Here is a 27,263-nt window from a genome sequence, read left to right as displayed (position 1 = left end):
GCAGCTGACAAGGAACAAATAAAAGGCATTTTCATATATGACAGTGGAACAAGTTAGTGTTGAAGTTTTAATCACGTTAAATCTCTGCTTATAACAGTATGCCGTTTAAAATTAGTTACATAGGAAAAGTTTGGACACACATACTGATGTATCTCATATTGAAATTCTTGAAAGTAGGCACATTTTTTTCTAGACTACAGCTCTGCACACGCATTCTTTCAACCAACTTTATGACGTGTCCACCTAGGATGCTTTTTAAACCATATTGAAGGAGTTGCCGTGTATGCTGTCTACTTATTGTCTGCTTTTCCTTCACTTTTAGAGCTTTTAGATTAAAAGGTTATAAGATAATCAGAAACATTCAGTCTTATGCTTCCAAGCTCTAGACTAGTAGTGTAAGTGGGAGTTAAAATATATATAATATAATATATATAGAATTAGTTATATAAAATTATTTATTAGGTCTCACCTTCAGCGCTAACAAGCTGGGGCAACAACTTCTTCCAGTGACTATGTACTCATAGAAATGTGTTAACGTACCATAGCTTTTAAAAGCATTTTTACAAGTGGTCCCAGGCTTTGAACCCCAGTGTGTGTGTGTGTGTGTGTGTGTGTGTGTGTGTGTGTGTGTGTTTGTTTGCCCTGAATTTTATGATTTCAAGTCAAAGAACAGCCATTAACAATGGCAAAGTGTTGAGGCACCTGCTGCCAAACGACAATGCATCTAGAAAGTGTTAAAGCATTTGCATAACACTCCTAGGCAATCACTTTCAAAAGCCACCAAATAGATAGCATTATTTTTAAGATGACAGTGCTTGCATAAAAGTAGCTCATTGCTGGTTTCAAACTATTACAAGCCAAATACATTTATTGGTTTCTGTTAACCTTATCTCATCTTTTATCTCTTCTTTCATTTCTCACCTCTTTCTCTCATGTTGCCTTTAATATCCTTTCTTGTTTACTCTCTACTGTCCATCATCGATTCCTATCTCAGCTTTAGCTCTCCCAGTCCTGATAAGACCCTTCTGACAGGACATTACAGGACATCTTTGTTTTGCTTATCATTTCTATTATATCTTTTGGCATATAAATAAGTTTATTTTTACAATCTTGCATTGTTGCAAGATTAATCAATGCTGTAACAAATATATTGTTCATTGTTAGTTCATTATGTCTAATGTTAACAAACAGAACCTTATTGGAAAGTGTTAGCATGATTTTTCTAACTTGAATCTTTTGGGTATCAGGTACTTTTTTAACAAGAAGATGTTAGAGGATGCATATATTTATAAGTTTTCTTTCGCGGGTAGTGCTGTAGCCTATTCCAGCTTTCTTGGGCGAAGGCAGGGAAACACCCTGGACAGGTGGCCAGTCCATTACAGGGCTAACACACACAGACACTCTCACCTATGGGGCAATTTACAGTTTCCAGTTCACTTGGGAGAAACCCACACGAACACAGGGAGAACATGCAAACTACACAGAAAGGCCCTAGGTGAGCCAGGACTCGAACCTGGTACCTTCTTTCTGTGAGGTGACAGTAATACCCACTGACCCACTTTGCCTTTTTTTTTATGCCACTTGTCTCTTGAAATTTACAGGAACTTAAATTTAACTGAAACTGGGCAGGGGATTACTATTTCCCAGCATGCTTCCCATTGCACTCGACAGAGAAAGTGCACATTAAAATTAAGTGTTATATAATGTGTCTTTGTTCAAGACTTCTTAGTGTTTAATTTTTTGGTGTGTTATTCAGAAGAGTTTCGGTTAAAGTTTTTGGAGGTTACCATTATGGAGAATAGTAGAGCTTGAGCTTTTAGGTTGAATACATGTAGGATTTGAGATTTTTTTTTTTTTTAGTATATTACTTTACTCTTTGAGCAATTGCTATGCTAATCAAAGCATAGTGCTTGCAATTTGCCCTGCATTCAACATGCTCGCATTCACTGTACTAGCTAGTTAGGTTTCCTCTATTTGTAGTATTTAAGTTGAGCTTACATGGTAATTTTATGTTTAGCAAAAGAGTTGAATTTCAAGTTAAGTGCCATAACAATTAGCTTACTCAAAATTTCAAGTAAAGAGCTATTAACATGCATGTGTAGCACATAATCAAAATCTGTAAGTTCTATTAATTTAAACTTGGGAGTTAATTAACTTTAAAAAATTTATGTAACTGATTGCCTCTGCTAGTTCTGCTAACTTATTAGGCTTTACAGTGTGATTATTAGTTGATTTGTCCCTCTTTTTAACCTTTTCTTGACTATATTCCCTTTGTGAATATTGTCTTGTGCTGTTTCGTTCCATCATGTTTCCTGGGTCCTGCTCTGCCTGTTGGTTACTGACTTGGTAAAGTTCTGTTTGTTTTCTCCATTGTTTTACCCCACCGTGAGTTGGTTTGTTTGTTCCAGCATTCAATTTTTGTCTAGGCATTTTTGAGTTTTGTTTTGGCCCAGTTTTGTGTGTGTGTGTGTGTGTGTGTGTGTGTGTGTTTGTTTCAGTTTTCTGTTTTTCAAAACATATAAGAATCAGAATGAGCTTTATTGCCAAGTATGCTTACACATTCAATGAATTTGTCTTGGTGACAAAAGCTTCCAGTGCACAAACAATACAACAACAAGACAAATTAATAATAATTAACAAGATGATAATACATATATAGAATAAAAATAAAAAGTGAATAGAAAATATAAGGATATATAGAAATACACAAGACTGTATATGTATATAATATATATATATATATATATATATATATATATATATATATATATATATATATACACGTATGTACAAATACAGATCTGTTATATACAGATGCAAGGGAATGTATGGCAGAAGAAGTAGGGTATGTTGGATAAATATAAATAGATTATGCTGTGTATTGCACATAATTATACTTGCTCACTCATTCATGCACACACAAGTATACCCATATAGAAATACTCACTGAGTCAAGTATATCGATTTTCTTCAGAAGACATTAATTGATCAACTAGAGTCGTGTGGATTATATTTATGCTGCCTAAATATGCCTTTTGGGCTGTCATATAGCCAGCAGTCTAATGGCACGCATTCACTTACATTGTATGGACAAAAAGAGCTGAAATGTGATTATAAAAATCTTCACTTCGTTTCTGCTGAAAAAGGAAAGTCACACACATCTGGGATGGCTTAAAGGTAATTAAATCATGAGAGAATTTTCATTTTTGGGCGAACTAACCCTTTAAGCCTTCATTTTCTGCCAAAATAAAAAAGCTTCCCCCAAAATAAAGACATTTCTGTTTGTAGTGGACAATGCCTTTTAATGCAGAGGAATGCTCTCATCCACTCTTTTGAACACAAAAACCTGGTGTAATGAGGTTACTTTAGATTTGGATAGTAACTTTAAGTGGCCAAGTATATTTGGAATTACACATGTGTAATTAGTGAATCAAGAGCATGTAAATATAATGCGCTCAGCTCATTGGCTTTGAGTATATGTAATACACTACAGAGACCAGAGCTATGCACATACCGTAAGCACAGAAAGCAGCATGTGCAGACTATTTATTTAATTAAATTGCAGACTTTGTGGTTTGATAATCGCACTACGTCATAACGCGATTTTGATTTTCAATTAAATTCAAAATGGCGGACAGGAAGTATGGCCGTCCATGGCAGATTTGTATCATTGTACTTGGCATGACCAAGTACAATGTTTGAATCCCAGGGTGTGCTGAGTGACTCCAGCCAGGTCTCCTAAGCAACCAAATTGGCCCGGTTGCTAGGGAGGGTAGAGTCACATGGGGTAACCTCCTCGTGGTCGCCATAATGTGGTTCGATCTCTGTGGGGCGCGTGGTGAGTTGGGCGTGGATGCCGTGGTGGATGGCGTGAAGCCTCCACACGCGCTATGTCTCCGCAGTAACGCGCTCAACAAGCCATGTGATAAGATACGCGGGTTGACGGTCTCAGACGTCAGAGGCAACTGAGATTCATCCTCCGCCACCCGGATTGAGGCGAGTCACTACGCCACTACGAGGACTTAGAGTGCATTGGGAATTGGGCATTCCAAATTGGGGCGAAAAAGGGGAGGATAAAAAAAGGACAATACAATGACAATAGACCATAATAATCAAAAGTTGTAAGCATTTTTAAGCATTTCTTTATTTTTTTTATACCCAAGGTGGCGCTTGCTCCAAACTTCTCACATACCTTCAGGGCATGATGCCGATGATACATACCAAGCTTTGTAACGATACATCAGTTCATTTATAAAATACAGCAAATTTCGAAAATCGCACAAACAGCCTAGGAGTGTGAAAAATTATGTATTTTTTTGGAGAATTTTAAATGGCTGAAAATCTAGTCGGCTGGAAACAAGAAGAAAACTAAAAGATACAGATATACTCTTCAGATATAGATACAAAAAGGCTCTGCACCGTCATTGCTAATTGTTATAATAAGTATGCATGCCAAAACTTTTCTGTTGTAGAGTACAGCTTTCCAAGAAGAAATTTATAAACAATTATTTATTGCATGAAATATGTTGATGTCATATTTATTCATTTAACTAAACATAATGTTTTTTCTTAATAATATCACTGAATACCATCCCTCACAAGGTCTAGACTAACATTTATGACAGGGTTAAGGTTTTGGGCTGTGCACACTGATCACAATAGGACGTAATAAACTAATGGTCATTATTTTCCCTCTCTTGTAAACCAAACCTATAGTAGTGACCTTTTCCATGCTGAGCATGTGATTACACCAGGTGAGTCTAAAAAGAGTGAGAAGGTGAATGTGAATGTGCACCAACAGGGGCAATACACAACTGATCTCTTTAGTAATCTGATACCATTGGACAGGCTGGTTAGTTCTGGTCTTTTCCTGATCAGTCTATGAGCAATGTTTGACATCAAAGTAGAGTCTGCATAAGAGTTATCTGTAAACAGCCTTCTTAGTTTCTTCCTTATCCCTTCTTTTCCCTCTCTTCTCACTCCCTGCATTCCCTGCATCTGCTCATTACACACCTGTTTAACGGTAATGCTCACCTCAGCATGTGAATATAAAATTCAGTCAGGCTGCAAATGAAAAAAAAAAAAAAACTGCTGGAAACTAAGATTGCATCGCAGGTTTGCTTTTCAATTGTTGTTACCCTGGCAATAACCTGTTTTGGACAAGCTAGTATTTTAACTTTCAATATTGGGTTGACCTGATTTTAAAGGCATTAAAAGCTTTAAGTAAATAAAACATTGTAATGGAAACGCCTGTTTTGCAAGCACATCCCAGTGCTGCCATGTAATGTAGTGTTTGCTCATTCATTGTCTTAATATTGTCTCTCTCTCTATGTGAATGTTGTGCATCTACAATTTAAGCATCCATATAAATTTCAATGAGATTTTTTGGTGATAACAGTTTATTGGTCTTTTAAACCAAATGTCAAATAACATCTTCTTGGTCCTTGAATAGCATATGGTTATTATGGGTGTTGGATTGTTTCCAAACAAAACCCAAAACAAGTTTTGCTACAAAAAGATGGGAAACTCTCAAGAAGACTTTTTTTTTTTTTTTTTTTTACTGAAGTTTTAGAAAACACTTTCTTGTGAGTGGCACTAGTAGAAAGCATACGATTCTTATTGAAAGTGAGGAACATTAATTTGGAAATAATTGAACAAGGAAGGCACAGACTCCTGAAAGACTTGTTTTAGGGTGACTAAATTTAGGGTGACTGATTTTTGTCAGATGCACTGTATATTTTGGGTAGACCCATTTCTTTGGTTATTTGTAAATGTGAGGAGAGAACTGACAAAATGGTTTTAGGAGTTTTCCCTCAATCTGTAACATTTTAAAATGTAACCCTTAGGTGTTGATTACCCTTCAAGAAGTGTTATTGGCTGTTCAGTCTGCGGAGATGGCGACCAAACTCCGCCCCCTCTGGTGGGAGGCATGGCAAACTCTGGGTCGTGCCCAACTAAGTCTTGGTGAAGTCGATCTAGTAAGTACAGAAAATAAATTTACAAAATGAAAAACAATTGCTTAGTAATGGACCAAAGTTACGGCAAGTTTATTTACATTTACATTTATGCATTTGGCAGACGCTTTTATCCAAAGTGACTTACAGTGCACTTATTGCAGGGACAATCCCCCTGGAGCAACCTGGGGTTAAGTGCCTTGCTCAGGGACACAATGGTGGTGGCTATGGGGATTGAACAACATTCTGATTACCAGTTATGTGCTTTAGCCCACTACGCCACCACCACTCCACAGTTTATGCAGTCCGTAACAGTGGATGCCAGACAGACAAACTTTATGAATATAATATAAAGTAGATTTATGGTTATTTAAGTGCTGCTTTTCAATCATGAATAGTGTGATGTAAAAGGTGGCACTGAAGAACACATTGTAAAAAATTATAGAAACAAAATGATATACTTGCTGGAGCTTAAAAATGCTATGTGCTTATTTGCTAATTAAATGCTGTGCCCCTACACTCTCAGACATATAGGAAGGCCACACAAGGGGACAGACTCTGCCTGCACATAATTATTACATTTGACATCAGTTTATTTCTCCTGTGTCTATAGTTTTCCATCTCCCATTTTATATATCTCTACCTTCCCATCTTTTTCTGTTGTATATATACAATATGTCTCCACTAAAAGCGGATTTCTTTTTTTATTGATTTCTTTCTCTTTCCCTCTCTTCTGCCTCACAACTATTTGTATTAAAACTTTATTTAGTGGTAACGCTTTTTAAATGCTTTCTGTATGAGGTGAATGAGAGTCGTCTTGCCAGTTATCCATCATTCAGAAGTGACACTGTGATAAAGCTTGCTCTTGAGCACATCCAAGCCTAGGAGCATGGAAGATTACAAAACAGTGCCACACATGCCCCAACCTGTGTGTGAATTTGTGAGTTAGAAAGGTGATGTGCTTAATTATAAAAAAAACAAACTTGAGGATCCTGCGGTTCTTTGGCTCATAACTGCTTGTGTGTATATGTGTGTGTATGTGTCAATGCATGTATTGCACTCTAAACATCAAGCTTGAAGTCTTGGCTAGAGATTGATTGAATACTTTTCTATTTTCAGGCCAAGCATGTCATGTCAAGTCATTCTACAAAGAGAAAAATAACCTGAGGATAAAGGAGGACTCAAGAAAAACGTTAGGTCTAAATTTTACATGCAGTCATTTTCAAGAGGCGTTTTTCTTAGGATGATGGAACATATTTATTTTCCAAACAACAGTATATATTATTATTCATACGTCTTTGCACAAAAGTAGTAACCAAAATTGTACAGTTGTAACTTGCAGGCCTGAAAAAAGTCATGGAATTATGAAATTATTCATAATAATTCATAATTTACTCTTGTGTCGTTTCAATGTGTATGAAATTCTTTCTAATGTGGAACACAAAAGAGGATGTTTTAATGAATAGCGTGGTCCATCTTTTCAGTACAATGTCAGTGGATAGTGCCTCATTTTAAAGCTTAAAAAGGACCCCAAAATATCATAAAAATGGTCCATGTGATTTTTGAGTCATATTCCAAGTCTTCTAAAAGGGATACAATAGGTTTTGGTGAGACACAACCCAAAATGTATGTCATTTTACAGTGGAAAACTTGACATCAATGGCACTATCCACTGCCATTGAATTGAACACCCGGATCACAGTATTTATTACAATATTTTCTTTTGTATTCTGCATAAGAATGGAAGTCATATGGGTTTGAAATGACCTGAGGGTAAGTAAATAATGACAGATTTAAACATTTTGGGTGTACTGTTCCTTTAATACAATTTTAAGTCTTGGAATCATCATGGAGGTTTTTTCAGAGAATATATATATATATATATATATATGTATTTTTTTCAACCAATCCTCAGATCTTAAGTATTCCATTGACTATAAGTTGCTCATCTCAAATGCAATCTATACAAAATGATTTTTAAAAATCCTAATCATAAACCACTGGAAAAGTCAAATTCTTCGATCAAAAATAGTTGGAGCACTGAAAATTGTACTAGTAAGTAGAAATTTTTCTTTCTCACTACTGTTGTTTCTGTTTCTGTGTGGATGTTCTTTTACAGGAGGGATGCAGGTTTGTTTATTTAATGTTATTGTTTTAATTACATCTCACATGTCATAATGGCACGAAAATAGTTTCAAATCCAAACAACTCCGCACCATTCAATGCCATTCAGTCTGCTGGTGCTGTTGGTTACTCCTAATGGTTGAGTGAGATTTCGCAAACTGTTGAAATCATCTATTTTCTGTTAAATCTATCAGGCCCCTGGAGCAGAAGAGGTCTCCCAAAGCCATCAGATGGCTTTATTCCTCATTAAAGTTTTTCCTCTTGACAATGACTAGATCCTTGCCTCCAGCTCACACTGGCAGCAGCTCTAATATTCTCCCTCTCTAAGGGCTGATACATGATCTAGTGTTTTTGTTAAAGGAATTGGCCATTCCTTTGTAAAATGTTTGGTCAATAGGGCAATTATGAAAGTAAAATTGTCCACTTAATCCTATTTATGAAATCTTTATTTGTCCAGGAGATGGAGAGAAACAAATCTCTTTCTCTTCACTCTGAGTCATTCTCTCTCTCCCCCTACCCCTCCCTCTCATCCCTTGGGTAACATGACCTGGGTTACTGATTCACAACAGGAACTAGGCTTTAGACATCATATAGAAATAAATGAGCATATGTTAGAGCAGTTCTTCATGGTACGTCAGCTCATGAGAAGCAGTCAAGCAGCTGAAATTTTGTTTGCACACAAACTCATTCTTACAGAATAAATGTTTAACTTTCTGACGGTCATTGTAATAGTACATGGATGTTGTTTATTAGAATACATCTGTGACATCTGCCTGCGTTTCATACACATGCAGTTTGATGCTCTATGCGTGTATTGAAGTAATGTGGATGTTGTCATGTTGTTTGTTGTATTCAGTTACATATTTTGTGCCACTGTCTGTGTGGTTATACAGTTGAAGTCAGATGTTTACATACACTTAGGTTTAAGTCATTAAATCTCATTTTTTAACCACTCCACAGATTTAATATTAACAAACTATAGTTTTGGCAAATCGTTTAGGACATCTACTTTGTGCATGACACAAGTAATTTTTCCAACAATTGTTTACAGAGATTTGTTTCACTTTTAAATGACTATATCACAATTCCAGTGGGTCAGAAGTTTACATACACTAAGATAACTGTGCCTTTAAGCAGCTTGGAAAATTACACAAAATGATGTCAAGCCTTTAGACAATTAGCTTCTGATAGGAGGTGTACTGAATTGGAGGTGTACCTGTGGATGTATTTTAAGGCCTACCTTCAAACTCAGTGCCTCTTTGCTTGACATCATGGGAAACTCAAAAGAAATCAGTGAAGACCTCAGAAAAAAATTGTGGACCTCCACAAGTCTGGTTCATCCTTGGGAGCAATTTCCAAATGCCTGAAGGTACCACGTTCATCTGTACAAACAATAGTACGCAAGTATAAACACCATGGGACCACACAGCTATTATACCACTCAGGAAGGAGATGCATTCTGTCTCCTAGAGATGAATGTAGTTTTCTGTTTTCGTCACCTCAATTAGATGGTAACTGAGATCATACACCCATTTCTATATCTGTAAAGTGTATATGGTGTACATGTCATATCTAGTTTCCCATATACTATGTGTCCAAAAGTTTGTAGACACCCCCTTCTAATTAACAATTTGCCATGGCCCCTTAAAGGAATTGTTCAACCAAAAAAAAAAAAAAAATTCTCTCATCATTTACTCATGCCGTTTCAAACTTGTATGACTTAGTTTCTGCGGAACACAAAGATTTATTTGAATAATTTATTAATTTCTCTTGTGAAGCCTGCACTGTGTTCCAATTGGGCGGATGTCAAGATTTATAGTAAATAAGGACATACATTTTAATCTGTTTATCATCCAGAGCGATTGTATCGCTTTAGAAAACAAGGATTAAACCACTCAATTCGTATGGATCACCTTTATGCAGTCTGTATGTCTGTTTTGGAGCTTGAAATTTTGGACCCCATTGAACAAAAACACCTAATACATTCTTCAAAAAAATCTTTGTTTGTGTTCCGTAGAAAGTCAAACGAGTTTGGGAAGGTATGAGGGTGTGTAAATGATGAGAGAATGGTTGGCCGTTGGACCCCGAGGAAGCCCCAGGAGGCACCTTGAACCCTCGGAAGTGACGGTGGGAATGCAACTGGCACGCATTCGCATGCCCTCATTTGGTTTCCACTATAGTGGAAACGCGGCTATTGATCACCTTTAGGATGAATTGGAATGCTGACTGCGAGCCAGGCCCAACCTCACTGATGTTCGAGGTGGAATTGAAGAAAATCCCTGCAGCAATGTTCCAACATCTAGTGGAAAGCCTTCATAGAAGAGCCGAAGCTGTTAGGGAGGGCCAGCTCCCTATTAATGCCAATGGTTCTTCAGTTAAATGCCAAACAGGCACATATGGGCGTAGTGTTTGTGTCCACAAACATTTAACCACATAGTGAATATGTACATGCTAAATGATCTTTGTGTGTATTCCAGGCTGTGCGGTCCTTTCAAGTGGCAGTGCACCTGCATCCGTCCGAGTGCCCCCTCTGGGAAGAGGACTTAAACTGGGCTTTACAGCTCCGGGAGCAGAAACGAGCCGTTTGCCAAAGAGCAACGCAGGAAGAGGAAGCCCGACGGCTCATTGTGGAAGCTCCTGAGCTGAACAGGGATTATGATTTCGAGAGTGATGAAGTAATTGAGGCCTGCTCAGCCATGGCTGAGAGACAGAAACAATATGAGGACTTAAAGAAAATGGCAGTTGTTGTGGATGCACAGGGGTTGGCCAAGAAGGTGGTTGTCGAGGATGACAGCAGACCCACTTCGTCTTCACAGAGTGTTTTGGTGAAGGCACGAGGACTCTGAAAAAAATGTAGATGTTTTTGTCTCTTCTGTGTATACTGTTTAGAGTATTATGTATATACTGTTGATTTGATCCTCCAAGGTTCTGATGGGCTTCCTTGTAGTTAAGTTTGTATAGTGAGTACCAGATGCTTAGAGAAATTGAAGCATCTGAAATGCTTCCTGTCTGGACCATTTTCACTTAAAGCATAAATTCCTTTTACTGATGCATCATGTGTTTATTCTGTATAAATGCAGTTAAACATTGCCTTTTAGGTTCCCAAAATGACAGAATAATCCCTTCTTAATGTACGTTGCTGATTAGGAATGTCCTAGTCAGCTTTGTTGCAGTCCCGTTTTAAGTGAACCCCACTGGGAACTGGAGTGCTGTTAAAGCAGTAAGAAACTGATGTGCCAAGACCGAGCGGGAAAAGCAAACTACTGTATGCACCCACACACAACATAAAAAAAACAAAAACAGAATCGGATCATTTTTGCTCTGATAACTAGCTGGATTTTCTATTTTGGGATAGTGAAACTAGTAAGAGATTAAGAGGATTCTAATGCAGTATTGGGTTAAGCTGGTAACTGAAGTGCATGCATAAGAGGAGAGAGGTCTTGCAGACCACAGAGAGAAGGTATTTAGCCTATATAGAAGGGAGAGATAAAATCAGTTGACTATTTGTCATCATAGAGATATCTGATTGACATAGAAAGCAGACTACCTCTAGGTTGATGAGCTTTATTATTATAATGATATAATTCATTTTATGTAAAACACATTTTTTGTGAAATTACCCTTCAGTTATGTGGGTTGGATCAATTTATGTGTGCATAAATCTTCTACATAAATCGCTTGGTTGCCAGTAAAAAAACATATTTTATAACACTGTCTCTATAGGTGGATTGGATCAATCATTTGGATTAATAGTCAATCAGAATGGCTCCACAGTGACAGCACCACTGGGAAATGCCTGTAAAACTTAGGCTTCTTTCTAGATTGCAGAATTCATACTTAGCTCTAGACTTCAACACAAATAATTTCCATCTGTTCCAGAGGGTAATATCATGCAAAGTCACACATAGGATGATGATTACTGGGGAAACAAGGTGTGTTGCACCCTTAAGGCACAAACTGAATAAACATCTGCAGAATTACCTAATTGTTCATGCTAGTCCAAAGCTTTGACAGCAAGCCTGTAGTCATGGATGGACAATTGATCCTGCCTGGTGCATGTTAAACAACGCAAAATAGCAAAAACTGGCTTCCAGTCTGATTAGCTGGCCACTACAGTAGTCAGGGTGCACTGCTCCTTTATAAAATACCATGCTTCTGCATCATGCACCTCCAAAAAAGAACTACTCAATTAATTTGTCATTTTGTGAGTTTCATGGCATTGAATCTTTCCAAGGTATTCAAGAGTTTTGTCTGAAGGAGTTAGTATCAAGTAAATAAGATGTTAGATATTCCTTAAGGATATTTCACTCTGTTAGCTGAGTTATGTCTGTAAAACAGTATAGGCGCTAATCAGTTTTGGACATATTTGAATTCTGATCACAAAATTTACATGATTTATTCTTTGTTGTCTTTAGAATCTTTCTGCAAGACTAAGTATGTATTATTTAAAAGAGCTAGCACTGGCATGCTGGTCTGTTACTGTTGTGTCATGGATTTCAGAATTACCCCATAACATTAAAAATGACAAATTGTGGGTCACTTTACATTGCCCATTTCTTTGGGCAGTTTTGGTAGAATGCATTTTGCATCCGTCCGTGCTAGTCTGACTTAGTGAAGTTGCCAACCTACAGTACAGTACTGAGTTTTCTACAGGTTTTACAGTGATTTGCTATAATCCAGTAGAATAACATACCCCTAAACATCCCAACTTCACAAGAAATAGTATTCTATATACACAATCTGAAGAAAAAAAATCGTGCTTTCTGCCCACTCTTGTTGTTCAAAATTCAATTACTGTTTGAAACTGAATAATCTACTGTGTTAGGGGCCATTCACACGGTACACTTTTTCGAGTCCGAACTAGTTTTTCAATTATTATTGTTTTCTTTATGTATATATTGCACGTTATTTAGACTGCATGTCAAGGTAGGAGCTGTTCACACTGAAACTGTTTGTGCTTCCGTTCGTGTTGTTTTTTCAATTGTTATCTAATCAGCCAATCGTGTGGCAGCAGTGCATTGCATAAAATCAGCAGATACGGGTCAGGAGCTTCAGTTAATGTTCACATCAACCATCAGAATGAGGAAATAATTTGATCTCAGTGATTTTGGCTGCGATATGATTGTTGGTGCCAGACCGGCTGGTTTGAGTCTTTCTGTAATTGCTGATCTCCTGGGATTTTCACACAAAACAGTCTCTAGAGTTTACTCAGAATGGTGCCAAAATAAAAAAAACATCCAGTGAGCAGCAGTTCTGCGCTCACTTAGTTTTTTGTTCAGCATTCCACAGCCTCCTTTTTAACTGAAAACTGGTAAGAACGAACTAAAAGAATGGTTAATTAAGTTCTTTTTAAAATGACAGTACTCTGTGCTAAGGTTGGGTGGTACTGTATATCAGACGCAGTGTTGCCCAACCTCGCTAAAGCCCAAAATAACTTGCCTCACCCAAAATTAGCAATTAAAAAATTTTCCATGTGGGGGATTGATCAGGATAGAAATCATAATAAGCATAGTATACAGTAGACTATAAAATAATGTCTTTTTAATCAATTTTATAATAATGTAGTAATATTAGGGGGGCCTGGGTAGCTTAGCGAGTATTGACGCTGACTACCACCCCTGGAGTCATGAGTTCGAATCCAGGGTGTGCTGAGTGACTCCAGCCAGGTCTCCTAAGCAACCAAATTAGCCCGGTTGCTAGGGAGGATAGAGTCACATGGGGTAACCTCCTCGTGGTCGCGATTAGGGGTTCTCGCTCTCAATGGGGCGTGTGGTAATTTGTGTGTGGATCGCTGAGTAGCATGAGCCTCCCATGCTGTGAGTCTCTGCTGTGTCATGCACAGCGAGCCACGTGATAAGATGCGTGGATTGACGGTCTCAGAAGCGGAGGCAACTGAGACTTATCCTCCACCACCCAGGTTGAGGTGAGTAACCACGCCACCATGAGGACCTACTAAGTAGTGGGAACTGGGCATTCCAAATTGGGAGAAAAGGGAATACATTTTTTTATTTTATTTTATTAACGTAGTAATATTAAGTATATATCCAAATATATTTCAAATATACATCTAGCCATCTAAAATCAATAAATAGCCTAAATCTCTCTCTCCCACATGCACGCACACTCTGCGTAGGCATGTTTGGACTAAAAGTCACCTTATGCCAATTTCATTGTTTTCAACCTTAGGTTACTCACAGAGAGCACATGCACAGACCATGTTCTTGTGGAGCTTAACATTATCACAAAGTAAGGCCTAAATAAAAAAAAAATAAATGTATGGATAATTTAATTTTAATGACCTGCTTCTTATTCAAAACCCTGCAGCATCAAATCTGTTTTAATGCATCATATCTAACAATAATCCATTGAATACTTGGAAGCAACTGAGAAAGTTAATTCCTACCTTTAATGTTTTTCCTTGTATCTGGATTAAACCTGCATGTATATGCAGTAATTATATGTAAAAAAAAAAAAAAAAAAAACTGTAATTTTAACGGTAAAAGAATGTAAAAATGCAACAGTAAAGCGTTCCCAGAAGTCCCTGCATGACCCATCAAATTTCATTATATTTCATGGGAATAGTTATGTTTCTTCTTATTTTTAATATAAGTTATGCACATTGAGATGTTCTGTGTTATATTTTATGTAGTTTAGTTCATGTTTATTACACTATTTTTGTGTCAATGTGTTACCCTGATTGTGTTTTGTGTTTGTCTAAGTAACACTGTGCACCATCTGTAAATGTGTATTGAATATTGCTCCTGCAAGGGCCACTCTTGATGAACTTTAAGGAATCATGTGGCCTTTTGTAGTTACTATAATGATCAACAGTACATTTTGAAGTGAAAAGCAAACTTTTATAGTTCCAGGTTAGTATATCAAGTTTATATCATTTAATATAAACTGTAGTGAACCATAAAATATACAGGCATCAAAATTACATCCTGTAAAGCCTGAAACAGGGTCACTGTATTTTGTAGGGTAAATTTGTGGCAACCACAGCTGTCTGTATTTTACCGTAAATTTAACATAATTGTTTTTTACAGTATATACTGTAATTGTTTAAAAGGTCTTCAGTCAAGTCACAGAAGGCTACATCAACAGTGTGCATTTAGGCAAAGAAATGTGTGATGCAGCGGTTTCCTACAGGATCAAAGCACACATATATTCTACTTAAAGAGAAGCCTCATTTTTTCGGGCAACAGGAAGTAGTGGTGTGATAAACCCTTTGGTTTCATGAGTAAATTATTAGAAAAAAATGAACTGGTTATTAACCAGTTACCAGCATTTAAAAATAACATTTTCACTCTGGAACGATTGAAAGGGACTTTGTTTGCATTTTCGGTTATGTTCTGCAAAAAACTGTGTTTTTGGTTTTCGTTTATGTTCCTTGAACCGTTATTAGTCCCTGATTGTAACAGCATTCCCAATATGTATGTATTCATAATTGGCAGTTGCTGGCAATGACACTATTTGATTCATAGGCATTCACATCTGCATTGATAATGTCAATGTCAAATTGTGTGCATGGGCTGCCAGTTAAGTCTCTAATGGTTTTAATCGGCACCTGTGGGACCTGGCGGAAGCTACCAGCATCCTTCTGTCTCCCGCAAATTATTTTCTAATTGTTTCTTTATTTACATAAATGAGGATGTTGACGTCTTTGCTAATGATGATTTAGGGGGGATGCCTGGCACTGAAGCATATTAGGTCTGTGATGTCAGTTGTAGGTCTACGAAGTGAAAGATTGCATTTGTCATTTTCAATTTTTCTACACGTAAGGCACCAGGGCAGTTGGCAGTGTGGACTGTACGTCATAGCAAGTGTACAAATGAATGATTCATGCAGGGAATACATGCATTAGAAAGTTGAACTGATTTACCCGCATTGCCCAATGGAATTATGAAATGTCTATAGTCGATGAATGTCTCCAGATCTGCCCCTGCACATTGGTCATCATGTAAGGATCATCTGCTCTGGTCTGCCTTGGTTCATGTAATGATGCCTCTTTGAATCTTTGGATTTATTTAGTTTCTACCACAAAGCAAAATAAATTCCAACGTTTGTATATTTAATGATGTATATTCAACTTGATCTATTAGCTGTCTTTATCCTCAGAACAATGCAAGTGCTGTAACATGACCTTATCTTAACCAATCCTTTGTCCTTTTAAAAATCTGATAAGGTCTGACCTGTTTATGTTATGTTATGTCTTTTTACATCACACATCATCATATATCATGATTGAGACATTTGACCAAGTTGATTTTTGATAGACATAAGCATCACTACACTAAATTTAAAGATGATTTGTAGCAGTTTCTACTCGTGTCATTTTTTTCTCCACATACCAGATATATCTAGTCACCTGAAGCTTTGTCAAGTGATGGTTAATATTACTTATCAATATGTCTAATAATTACCAGTCCTGAGTTTTAGTATCACATCCATTGTGGGCTTGTAAATGATGTACCTTTTAAGTGAATAGTGAAGCACTCTGTTGATTCAGAAGACCTGGGCTCTTGACATTTGTTTAAATCGAATATTTATATGCTTGCAAGTGGATAAAGGGCAAAATGGCAAAGGCAAGTCTCATTTCTCTAACAAATGTAATTGTCTTAATGATAATAATAATTTTTTAAAAACTCACATAAGGTAAAGTGACTTTTGCAGACAATTGAATTTTTTAAAACAGTAATGCAAAAATTGATCAATTACTGACTCAACTCACAAGCTACTTAAAATTCATGTTAAATCATTTGCCTTTGTCAATACAAGTGGAGAATGTCTTGTTTAGTACTACTGCAGTCATAATGGCTGAATGACTGCTTTATTATACTCTGCAAGAACATCATGGTGGGACTGAGAACTTTATGATGCCTTTGAGTTTTTTAATGCTACTATGTTCAAATTATCATTATGGGTATTAATGAGAAAGCAGATACCACTGGGTTTCTGCTTTCAGTGATCTCTTTGACAACTCAGTGCTACAATTTATTTCTGCATTATAGCAGTTGCACATTTTGAAGGGTCCAATCACATCAAGGGTAATAGGTATGACAAGGTTTAAAATGCATATGTTGCATTGTGTCTGCAAAAACGAAAAGGGGGAAATATGCATCTTAATGTTGAATCATTTATATACATGCAACAAATGATGGTACTTTACCATAAGTACAATTTGAATCACATCTTGTATTGTTTTTGATACACATAAAATGTTAAATGAAACCAAAACGTATCATATAATTGCTTTGACATGGGTAGATGTATGTCAAACTTGGCCTTCTCACAGAGAAGAAATAACTACAGTCCATAGATTGTCTAAAAATTCTACAATAAATTAAATCATTACAATGAGACAGCATTCACATTTTAGCATCACAAATATGTACAGATTAACTCAGTTCCTCCTTGGTAACCACTGAATGAGATAGGCCATGGTGATCAATTTTGAAAGTTAGAAGTTGATTTTTCAGTGGTACTAGGATTAAAAGTGCAACATGTATGACCTCATAAAAGACATTCTATATCTCAGTAGCTTTTATCATTTCACCTCCTTGGTATATATTCTATCATCTGTATATACTTAGAAAGAAACAAAAAACCTCTGACTTGTTGTGTATGTGCTCTTACATTGTGTTGTGTTTCAGTGCTAAAGTATTTTGTGAAAATTGTATTGACATTTAACATGTGGATATGAAATTGCTTGGTAAATTCACAGAATATTGTACATATTATGGGAGTCCGAAAGAATGTTCAGTAATGTCTAGCTATATTTTACTCTTTTACATAAGTACAAGTTTAAAATAGCAGACAGTTGTTTATGCATCAGTGTGTCTGCATGGTGTTCTGCTAACCTTAACGTAAGGAAATGGAAACATTTTAATCGGCAATCTGCAGGAGTTCCAGTATGAGAAAAACTAACAAGGCATTCTGCCTAGTTGAACTTGTCACCTAATCAAGATCTCATCCGAATGTCTGCAAAAGGGAACTTAAAGCAGAGATATTTGCTCAAGGTCATCAATCAAAACTAATCGACTGAGTTTGGAATTTCAGGGGAAGGGGAAATTGCCTCCCCTCCCCCTGGGTCAAATTCTGAAATTTCTCTTATCTAGGTAAAATAGCCTTTTCTGCAGTTTTTCTTTTAGAAGAGACACATTTATCAGAGCTTTGTCACACTCCTCACTGTCTAAAATATGCATTGCTAGCATATCCTGTTAGTCAACTACAGACATTTCTTTTTAAATGCATCTATTGAGTTATATCCAGAAAATTAAGCCAATGTGCCTTTCTATTAAACATCTTTCAGAAGACTTAACATTTGTTTTCACTTGCTTGAATTTTAGAGCTCGACGATCCATCAAGGTTTGTTACATAAACTGTTTAGTGCTTTGACTGGTGCATTTCTCTTAAAATATCCTTTTTTCTTTCTTTCTTTCTTTTTGCATGCATGCGTTCTTAGTGAGTTTTCCTTTCAGGTTTTGCTCTGAGTAGTTATGGTTCCACAAGCTGAAAACATTCACATAAAGCTCTTGAAATGTATTCCACCAACAGAAATTCTGCTCTGTTCAATCAAGCTTTTAATAAAAATCATGGGTTTCTTGGACACCGTCCACAGTTCTGAGCACCTCTCATATCTTTCATATGTGTCTTTCTTGTAAGGTCAGATTTCTCACCTTTAAATGTTACTTGTAAAGGCTGGTGCTTGGAACACTGCACTTCATTTGTGCTGGAGTGTGTGAGCATGTGTGTTTTTAGAAAGTCTGTGCTTCTCTCCCTCCCTTCTGTCCTGTTGTTGGAGCTGAGTCCACTACTGCGGTCTAACCCCTTAGAGCCACCAGAAGCGCTCGCTCATTGAAAGCTGAACAAGTCACACTCTGCATAGAATGACTGGAGGAACCCATCTCCTGCCCCCCCTCCAGAGGATACAGATACGTCTGTGATGTGCTGATCACCTCTGGCAGCTCAGGCAGCACCATCGATGGCAAATCCCGAGATGCAAGTGATGAGTTGCGGACACCATTGCCACAGTGGAACTCTGTAGGGCTCCTCCCATGACTTCGCCCACCGATACTGCAGAATAGGCACTTGATCTTTTCTAGAAGCTTCTGCACAACCGACTTCCTAAGCAGGATGTAGATCCAGGGGTCAAGGATGGGGTTTACAGAGGCAATTCGTATAGCCTTGAGGTCTGGGTTCCGCTCTATAACCATCTCCACTGGGGAGCGGTACAGCTGGTTTACAAACACCTGCACCTAGATGGCGAAAAAGAGACATGACCTCATCTGTTTTGTTATCTATATTGATCTATTTCCTACACCAGCAACTATTCTATTTATACTTTTTATCATTTAAACTGTCAAACAAGTGAACCAAAAGCATTGTCCACAGAACTGATGTCAGATCAGATATCTACATAGGCTTTCCACTATGAGTCAATACCTAACACATGTCATCAGTGTACCATTATGGAAAATATACCTCATGTGGTGAACTTTAACAGTGAAATGAGAAGGATAAGATCAGTAGATACCGAATGTGTCATCTACCGAGGTCTTTAAAATTTCTATGACCAAAATTCTAGATTTTCATAACAAAAGAGAGCACACTATAGAGGCCGTTGACCCCGAACGCGCTTTTGCGCCCGTCCACGTTGTTTTTCAATTGCTTGTAAACATGCGCTAGACAGACGTCAAGTTAAAGTTTTTTTGCTAGCTTTTTTTAGCGCAAGGACGCGTTTGGTGTCGGCCTCATAGTCATAGTAGACACTGCTTTTTGCTGGTTTTAACCACCACGCAAACCACGCAATTGCGTGGGGCCCTGGACGTCGAGAGGGCCTCCACCCCTGTAAGAAAGCTACGCAAAAACCGCTTGAGGTGACATGTTGTTTTGGGTACACACGCGAACACGCCATTGTCAGCGCTCTCAGATTGGTTCACGTTAGAAGCTGCCGGGTTCAGGTAAATAGGACTTTGGGTTTGTAATTTATGAAAAAAACTTTATATATATATTAATAAAAATGTATATATATATATATATATATATATATAGGCCTTCCGAACGTGTTTCACTCACACGCTCAGATACGCGCGAACGGATGAGTTAAGGGCCGTTCACACCAAACGTGTTTTTGTGTGCGTCTGCTCTGTTTTTTCATTGTTTTTTGTAAACGCCTTGGCTGCTGCACCGCGTTTCTGTGTTTCTTCAGGGTCTCACGCAGTGACCGGCACATTTTTAGACACTGTTTCAAGTTAATAAGAACTTCAGGTTTCAAAAATGCATGTCGAGACACCTGCGTTCAGTTTCATTCGTGCGCTGCATCTTGAATGTTTTTAGTGCAGGTGTCACAAGGATTTAACGTTCTGAACCAGTTCAGGTTGCAAAGAGGTGACTGTAACAATGTTTAACATTATTCCAGATTGTTATGCACCAAGCAAAGTTTCAGCGCTTGATAAACGGCAATGTTTTTCCTTTCTGCTCTATTGTGCTGAGGGGCCGCCGTGCCTTGTATGTTTACTGTTACTGTTATGAATGTTGCCTACAATGCTTACATAAAATCCAGCCTTTTGCAACATGTTGAACAATACACTGCAGCATTAGAATATAAGCTCCAGGTGAAAGTAAAGTAAATAAGACAGGAATATATTACTATTGTATACAACAAATCCTCAAAGTAATAATAAGACTGTATCATATTATAATGACAAACTGGACAACAATAAATAATTGATGGGTTATACTATTAATAAATACCAACTAAATTCCAAAATATTACTGGATGAAGTAGGCTAGTAGGTTTTGCACACCCTGTTCAAAAAAAAAAAAAAAAAAAAAAAAAAAGTAAATATTGCTTTTTTATCTGTGGAAAAACTGGAAAACATGCATTAATTACATTTAACTCGATTTGTATTTCATAATACTATTTGAATGTATGTACGGCTTATAGGGCGAATTTAAAATGATGATTTAAAATCAATTTTATGCAATTTTTTAAGCAAACATTTTCAAAATGGGGCCCCGGGTTGGTCGGTTGATTGGGGCCTCAAAAAGCATAAACCCGTCCCTGCTTCAGTGTGATTTTCAAACAGATTTGCTCTAAACAAATCTGTATTTTGTATTTATGACCCACCCCCAATTTTACTGTGCCATTGTTTTTGTTACAATATATAGCATAATATATTTTAATAGTTAACTTGCTGTTAACTGTAAATTCATATAGCCTAGTATAGTAAGCTTGCACGCTGTCTTCTTTTTAAATTTGGAATTGTAAGCATTTCTGTATGACGTAACAGAATTGTCGTTTCCTCTGTTTGCAATACAATAACAACCCCCGCCAATTTTCACTAGGTAAATGTATGATAAATGTTATAATAAAAAAATAGGCCTAGACTTTTAGATGAAATAGCTACTCTGTATTTTCACAGAAATTCTCATAGGTTTATTAAAATCTGAAAACTTAATGAATGGACTTCCGTCTACATGTTGATACTACTTTCCAGTGCGCGCCGTACCCCACATTAACACACATTGTTCAGCTGCTTTAAATCAAAGTATGCTCTCATTTCTCAAACATACTGTAGGCTACAGAAGCCATTAAATATCACACTTACCACTAACGGAATGGAGCAAATGAGTACGACTATGGAGGTGGCTATAAGAACGATGACCATCTGAATCTCTGCACCAGCCAGACGGGCGAAACTCCGCCGTCGCCTGATCTCCGCGATGCGCCCCTGATCCGTGCCAAGCGAGGTCCTGCGCACGAAGAGCTTGTGCATCCTTAACAGCGCCGAGCACACCAGCACGTTACAGATAACGGTGGCAAGGATGAGGACGGAGCTCAAGCCGGCATACATGTAGGAGAACGTAGCGTTCGTGCTGTTGTTGCTCCGCCAGTCGATGAAACACCACGTTCCTGGATACTGCTTCACCACGCTCCCAAGTCCCATGCTCGGAAGAGCGCAGAAAAGCGCGTTGGACACATAGATGCCCGTGAGCGTCAAGCCTGCCACCCTTTGGTCAACGTAACGGCTGTAGAAATACGCGTGATTGATGGCAAGGTACCTCTCAATGGACATGCTACAAATAATACTAAGTCCAGCCAAGGAGAAGATGAGCAAAATGAATCCGGAATATTGACACAGCGGTTCCCCACCGGGCCACGCACCACTCACATAGGTGGCAATGGTGACAGGACTCGCCAGCAGCGTGCCCAACAGGTCGGTTACAGCAAGTCCACACACCAGAGTGTAAAAAGTGGTCTCCTTTTGCTCTTTCCGAGACTTTCGAAGCACTACAATAGCAATCACGTTGCCGACCACACCGAATATAAACATAATGACCGGAATGGTCGGGTCCCTACCTTTCTGGACAGGATTGCTGTCTGTCTCGTTCGTCATCACCGAGTTGTTTCTTACAAGCTGTTGAAGGTAAAGTCAGAAAGGACACTTTACACGCGCTTCAGACGCATTTCTCTTGAAATGAGGACTTCCCCAATCGCGCGCAGTCACTTCGCGATGTCAAAAATCCCACAATCATACTTTCCTCACAATCAGTGGGTCTTTACAGATCTCCGAAAGGTTTTGCATTAGGATACATTTTGACTTGCCAGACGTATATAGGCTACACGCTGTCTTCCACAAGTCGAGCCCCGTACTTCTGGTTGTGTTAGGCGTGTAGTCCACAGTTGTCTTCTGTCTCACTAAACTGACATACACGTTTTTCCTTGAGAACTTTCTGTCAACTCCGCCCACGAGCTTTAGTCTTGCACCCTCCTGTCAGTGCAAGTTGACACACACTGTATGTCTCCACATAAAATATCTACTAATATCTGTCCACACAATTCACACGTATTGTCCTCTCTTCAGTAATATGACTGAAATGACAGCTAAACAAAACACTTAGCCGGCATTCAAGGTCGATGCCAGGTGTTAAGAAAATTAGACCACTCAGGCATATCTACATGTATAGTTTAAAGGAATAGTTCACCCAAAAATGAAAATTATCTCACCATTTACTCACCCTCATGCCATACCATGTGTGTTTACCTTTCTTTCTTCAGCAGAACACAAACTTAGATTTTTAGAAGAATATGCCAGCTCTGCAGGTCCATAAAATGCAAGTGAATGGGTGCCAAATCTTTGAAGCTCCAAAAAGGAGGGGTGGGGGTTGGGGGGTGGTTATGCCCCTGGTTGTATGGATAAAAGATGCCATGAAAGTGAATGGTGACTGAGGTTAACATTTTGTGTAACATCTCCATTTGTGTTCTACAGAGGAAAGAAAGTCTTATGAGTTTAGAACAGCATGAGGGTGAGTAAATTGTATCAACAATGTCATTTTTGGGTGAACTATATAAGCTTAAATCATGTTTGCCTGACAAAAATGGGCTCCTTTCTGGTAATGAGCCAGCTTTAAGAGTACAACATGGGTAGCGCATCCTGACAGCCGAAAAGATCTATACGGACGTACCGCTCTAATAAATGTGTTAAAATCATGCATAGCAAATTTGTTTAAACATGTTTAGTACATTTTGACAGGACACACATATAACCTTCTTCAAAAGTCAAGCCCTAAAGTAATTTGTGTTGAGATCCCCAAAATGCAACAACTTCAATTATAATCATATTTGAATTTAGCAACATAAATATTTTTTTGTAAGTACAGGTGCATCTCAATAAATTAGAATGTTGTGGAAAAGTTCATTTATTTCAGTAATTCAACTCAAATTGTGAAACTCATGTATTAAATAAATGCAATGCACACAGACTGAAGTAGTTTAAGTCTTTGGTTCTTTTAATTGTGATGATTTTGGCTCACATTTAACAAAAACCCACCAATTCACTATCTCAACAAATTAGAATATGGTGACATGCCAATCAGCTAATCAACTCAAAACACCTGCAAAGGTTTCCTGAGCCTTCAAAATGGTCTCTCAGTTTGGTTCACTAGGCTACACAATCATGGGGAAGACTGCTGATCTGACAGTTGTCCAGAAGACAATCATTGACACCCTTCACAAGGAGGGTAAGCCACAAACATTCATTGCCAAAGAAGCTGGCTGTTCACAGAGTGCTGTATCCAAGCAAGTTAACAGAAAGTTTAGTGGAAGGAAAAAGTGTGGAAGAAAAAGATGCACAACCAACCGAGAGAACCGCAGCCTTATGAGGATTGTCAAGCAAAATCAATTCAAGAATTTGAGTGAACTTCACAAGGAATGGACTGAGGCTGGGGTCAAGGCATCAAGAGCCACCACACACAGACATGTCAAGGAATTTGGCTACAGTTGTCGTATTCCTCTTGTTAAGCCAATCCTGAACCACAGACAACGTCAGAGGCGTCTTACCTGGGCTAAGGAGAAGAAGAACTGGACTGTTGCCCAGTGGTCCAAAGTCCTCTTTTCAGATGAGAGCAAGTTTTGTATTTCATTTGGAAACCAAGGTCCTAGAGTCTGGAGGAAGGGTGGAGAAGCTCATAGCCCAAGTTGCTTGAAGTCCAGTGTTAAGTTTCCACAGTCTGTGATGATTTGGGGTGCAATGTCATCTGCTGGTGTTGGTCCATTGTGTTTTTTGAAAACCAAAGTCACTGCACCCGTTTACCAAGAAATTTTGGAGCACTTCATGCTTCCTTCTGCTGACCAGCTTTTTAAAGATGCTGATTTCATTTTCCAGCAGGATTTGGCACCTGCCCACACTGCCAAAAGCACCAAAAGTTGGTTAAATGACCATGGTGTTGGTGTGCTTGACTGGCCAGCAAACTCACCAGACCTGAACCCCATAGAGAATCTGTGGGGTATTGTCAAGAGGAAAATGAGAAACAAGAGACCAAAAAATGCAGATGAGCTGAAGGCCACTGTCAAAGAAACCTGGGCTTCCATACCACCTCAGCAGTGCCACAAACTGATCACCTCCATGCCACGCCGAATTGAGGCAGTAATTAAAGCAAAAGGAGCCCCTACTATGTATTGAGTACATATACAGTAAATGAACATACTTTCCAGAAGGCCAACAATTCACTAAAAATGTTTTTTCTTTATTAGTCTTATGATGTATTCTAATTTTTTGAGATAGTGAATTGGTGGGTTTTTGTTAAATGTGAGCCAAAATCATCACAATTAAAAGAACCAAAGACTTAAACTACTTCAGTCTGTGTGCACTGAATTTATTTAATACACGAGTTTCACAATTTGAGTTGAATTACTGAAATAAATGAACTTTTCCACGACATTCTAATTTATTGAGATGCACCTGTACATGTTCAATTCGCAACATTGATTTGGACTCTTTCTCTCTCTAAAGTTGCAAGAATTTTTATTTATTTTTTAATTTTATTTTTCACATTACATTTTACATTTCAAGGCATATAACCTGGACGGTTCTGTAATGTTTTTGTAGACCAACACAATGACTCATGCATGGCCTTTGAAATGTTGTTCAACTCAATGTTTTTGAATTTGTTTTTTTCCTTCTTGTGGTATGCCAGGTGTCTTACTGACGTCCGATGCCTGTTGAAGCTACGATGTGCAGAACATTCTACAAAGCCATACATGCACCAACTGCACAAAGCATCAACATACATAAGAGAGTGGTTTCCTGTGAGGTTGACATTTGTGGGAACAAATGTATTTTTGTGTCACTGCTCTGTAGTAGTTAAGAATATACAAAGGAAGCATGCGGCCATAAGGTGTTGCAAAGTTCACAGACATGTGACGCACCAATCAACAAGTCAAAAAGCAAAACAGCCAGCTCTACATTTCATATATCAACCCACTAGTATCAAAGGCAGCTCTGATTCTTCTGTGGTTCTGTGTTCAGTAAATTAAATGCAGAATCAGTGCAGCTTTAAAGGGCTAGTTCAACCAAAAGGACAATTCTGTCATTATTTAGTCATCCTCATGTTGTTGCAAACCAATTTGACTGTCTTTCTTCTGCAGAACAAAAATAATATATTTGAACCTCTCAACGTATTATCCAAAATATCTAAGATTACACTAGGCTGGGCTCAGAGGCATGCAATCAAACTGGTGTGGTCTGCATTTGCAGAAACAATGGAACAATGGATTTGGATGAAGCCATTCACACCTGGCGCGAACACTTACGCACCGACAAAGCAAATTTATTTTTTTAGGGTGAGTGTGACAGTTTTTTTTTTCTTCACCCAGCGATGAACTGACCAGTGATGGGCAGTAGCTTAACTACATTTCTGTGTAGCGAGGTGGTAGCTTTGCTAGTTTTTAAATCAAGTAGCTTTTCGGTAGCTAAGCTATATTTTTGATAAGATAGCAATAGCTTCGAAAAAAGCTACACCGCTACATCATACATCACACCGGTGTTTGCTATCGGCAGTTTTGAATCAGAACTAAAGTTGTCCGACTCAAGTGAATCGCTCATCTGAGTCGGTTCTTTACAATAAATTGGTCGCACGTTATTGCAAAGCGGTCAGAATCGGTTCGCTATTCTGACCGCGGTTCCTGGTCAGAATCGCGGTTTGTGGTTCGCGATTCAAACTGAATGACTCAGAAAGCTCACGCGAGCACTGCTGAATCACTGGTGTGGGCTCTCACTTGCCAAAACGCTCACAGAATATTTTAAAATATGGAAAATTACGATAATGCTGGTTGCAGTGGATCTACAATCAACGGAAACCAAACCTGCAAATGTGTCCTATCGTTTGCCAGTGATGAAGAAGGTTTTTATTAATTTCAACACGTGGACAGCTTGAATGGTACTGCAGGTAAAGACATTTTACCATCAAAAGACTTACTAGCCTACACGAAAACACATAAAAATGTACCATGACATTACCATTTTTTTGGACATGTACCATTACCTGGGAGCACCATGTTAATACAGTGGTATACCAATAAGCAGGGTTGGGAGGGTTACTTTTGAAATGTATTCCATTACAGATTACAGAATACATGCTGTAACATTCTAAATACTTGTGATTACTTCTTCAGCACTGGTAGATTTTTTCACTTGTTTTGACTATAAAAACTCTGCCAGTACAGTAAAACAAAATACACATGTTAAAAATACTCTGAAAAACCTAAATAACTTATGCAGTGTTGTTTCTAAAACAAGATAAATCTAATTGATCTTGTTTTAAGGATTTTTAGATATTTTTACAGGAAAACAATACAAAAATGTTTATCAAGAATACGATGTTTGTCCTAATATCAAAGGT

General features: G+C 38.0%; 3 protein-coding genes across 4 annotated transcripts in view; 1 reads left to right on the top strand and 2 right to left on the bottom strand.

The window, feature by feature from the left end:
* The window catches only part of ttc33 (tetratricopeptide repeat domain 33), a 33,724-nt gene extending 22,593 nt beyond the window's left edge, over window positions 1–11,131 (top strand). For both annotated transcript variants that reach the window (XM_051660495.1, XM_051660505.1), the window contains exons 4-5: window positions 5,847–5,978; window positions 10,556–11,131. In XM_051660495.1, the coding sequence (XP_051516455.1) occupies window positions 5,847–5,978; window positions 10,556–10,924 (501 nt within the window). In that variant the 3' untranslated portion in view covers window positions 10,925–11,131. The remainder of the gene's footprint in view (window positions 1–5,846; window positions 5,979–10,555) is intronic.
* The window catches only part of fbp1b (fructose-1,6-bisphosphatase 1b), a 50,601-nt gene extending 28,121 nt beyond the window's left edge, over window positions 1–22,480 (bottom strand). Inside the window, exon 1 of the mRNA XM_051660482.1 lies at window positions 21,692–22,480. Within this exon, the coding sequence (XP_051516442.1) occupies window positions 21,692–22,480 (789 nt within the window). The remainder of the gene's footprint in view (window positions 1–21,691) is intronic.
* Window positions 18,760–19,336, bottom strand: ptger4b (prostaglandin E receptor 4 (subtype EP4) b). The gene has a single exon (XM_051660512.1). It carries the CDS (start codon window positions 19,292–19,294, stop codon window positions 18,902–18,904), a length of 393 nt encoding a protein of 130 aa, XP_051516472.1. The 5' UTR covers window positions 19,295–19,336; the 3' UTR covers window positions 18,760–18,901.
* Window positions 22,481–27,263: the final 4,783 nt, after the last annotated feature.

Source organism: Myxocyprinus asiaticus, chromosome 3, assembly GCF_019703515.2.
Source record: "Myxocyprinus asiaticus isolate MX2 ecotype Aquarium Trade chromosome 3, UBuf_Myxa_2, whole genome shotgun sequence".
Lineage (NCBI taxonomy): Eukaryota > Metazoa > Chordata > Actinopteri > Cypriniformes > Catostomidae > Myxocyprinus > Myxocyprinus asiaticus.
Note: the sequence above shows the minus strand (reverse complement) of the source record. Positions and strands in the feature narration are given on the sequence as shown.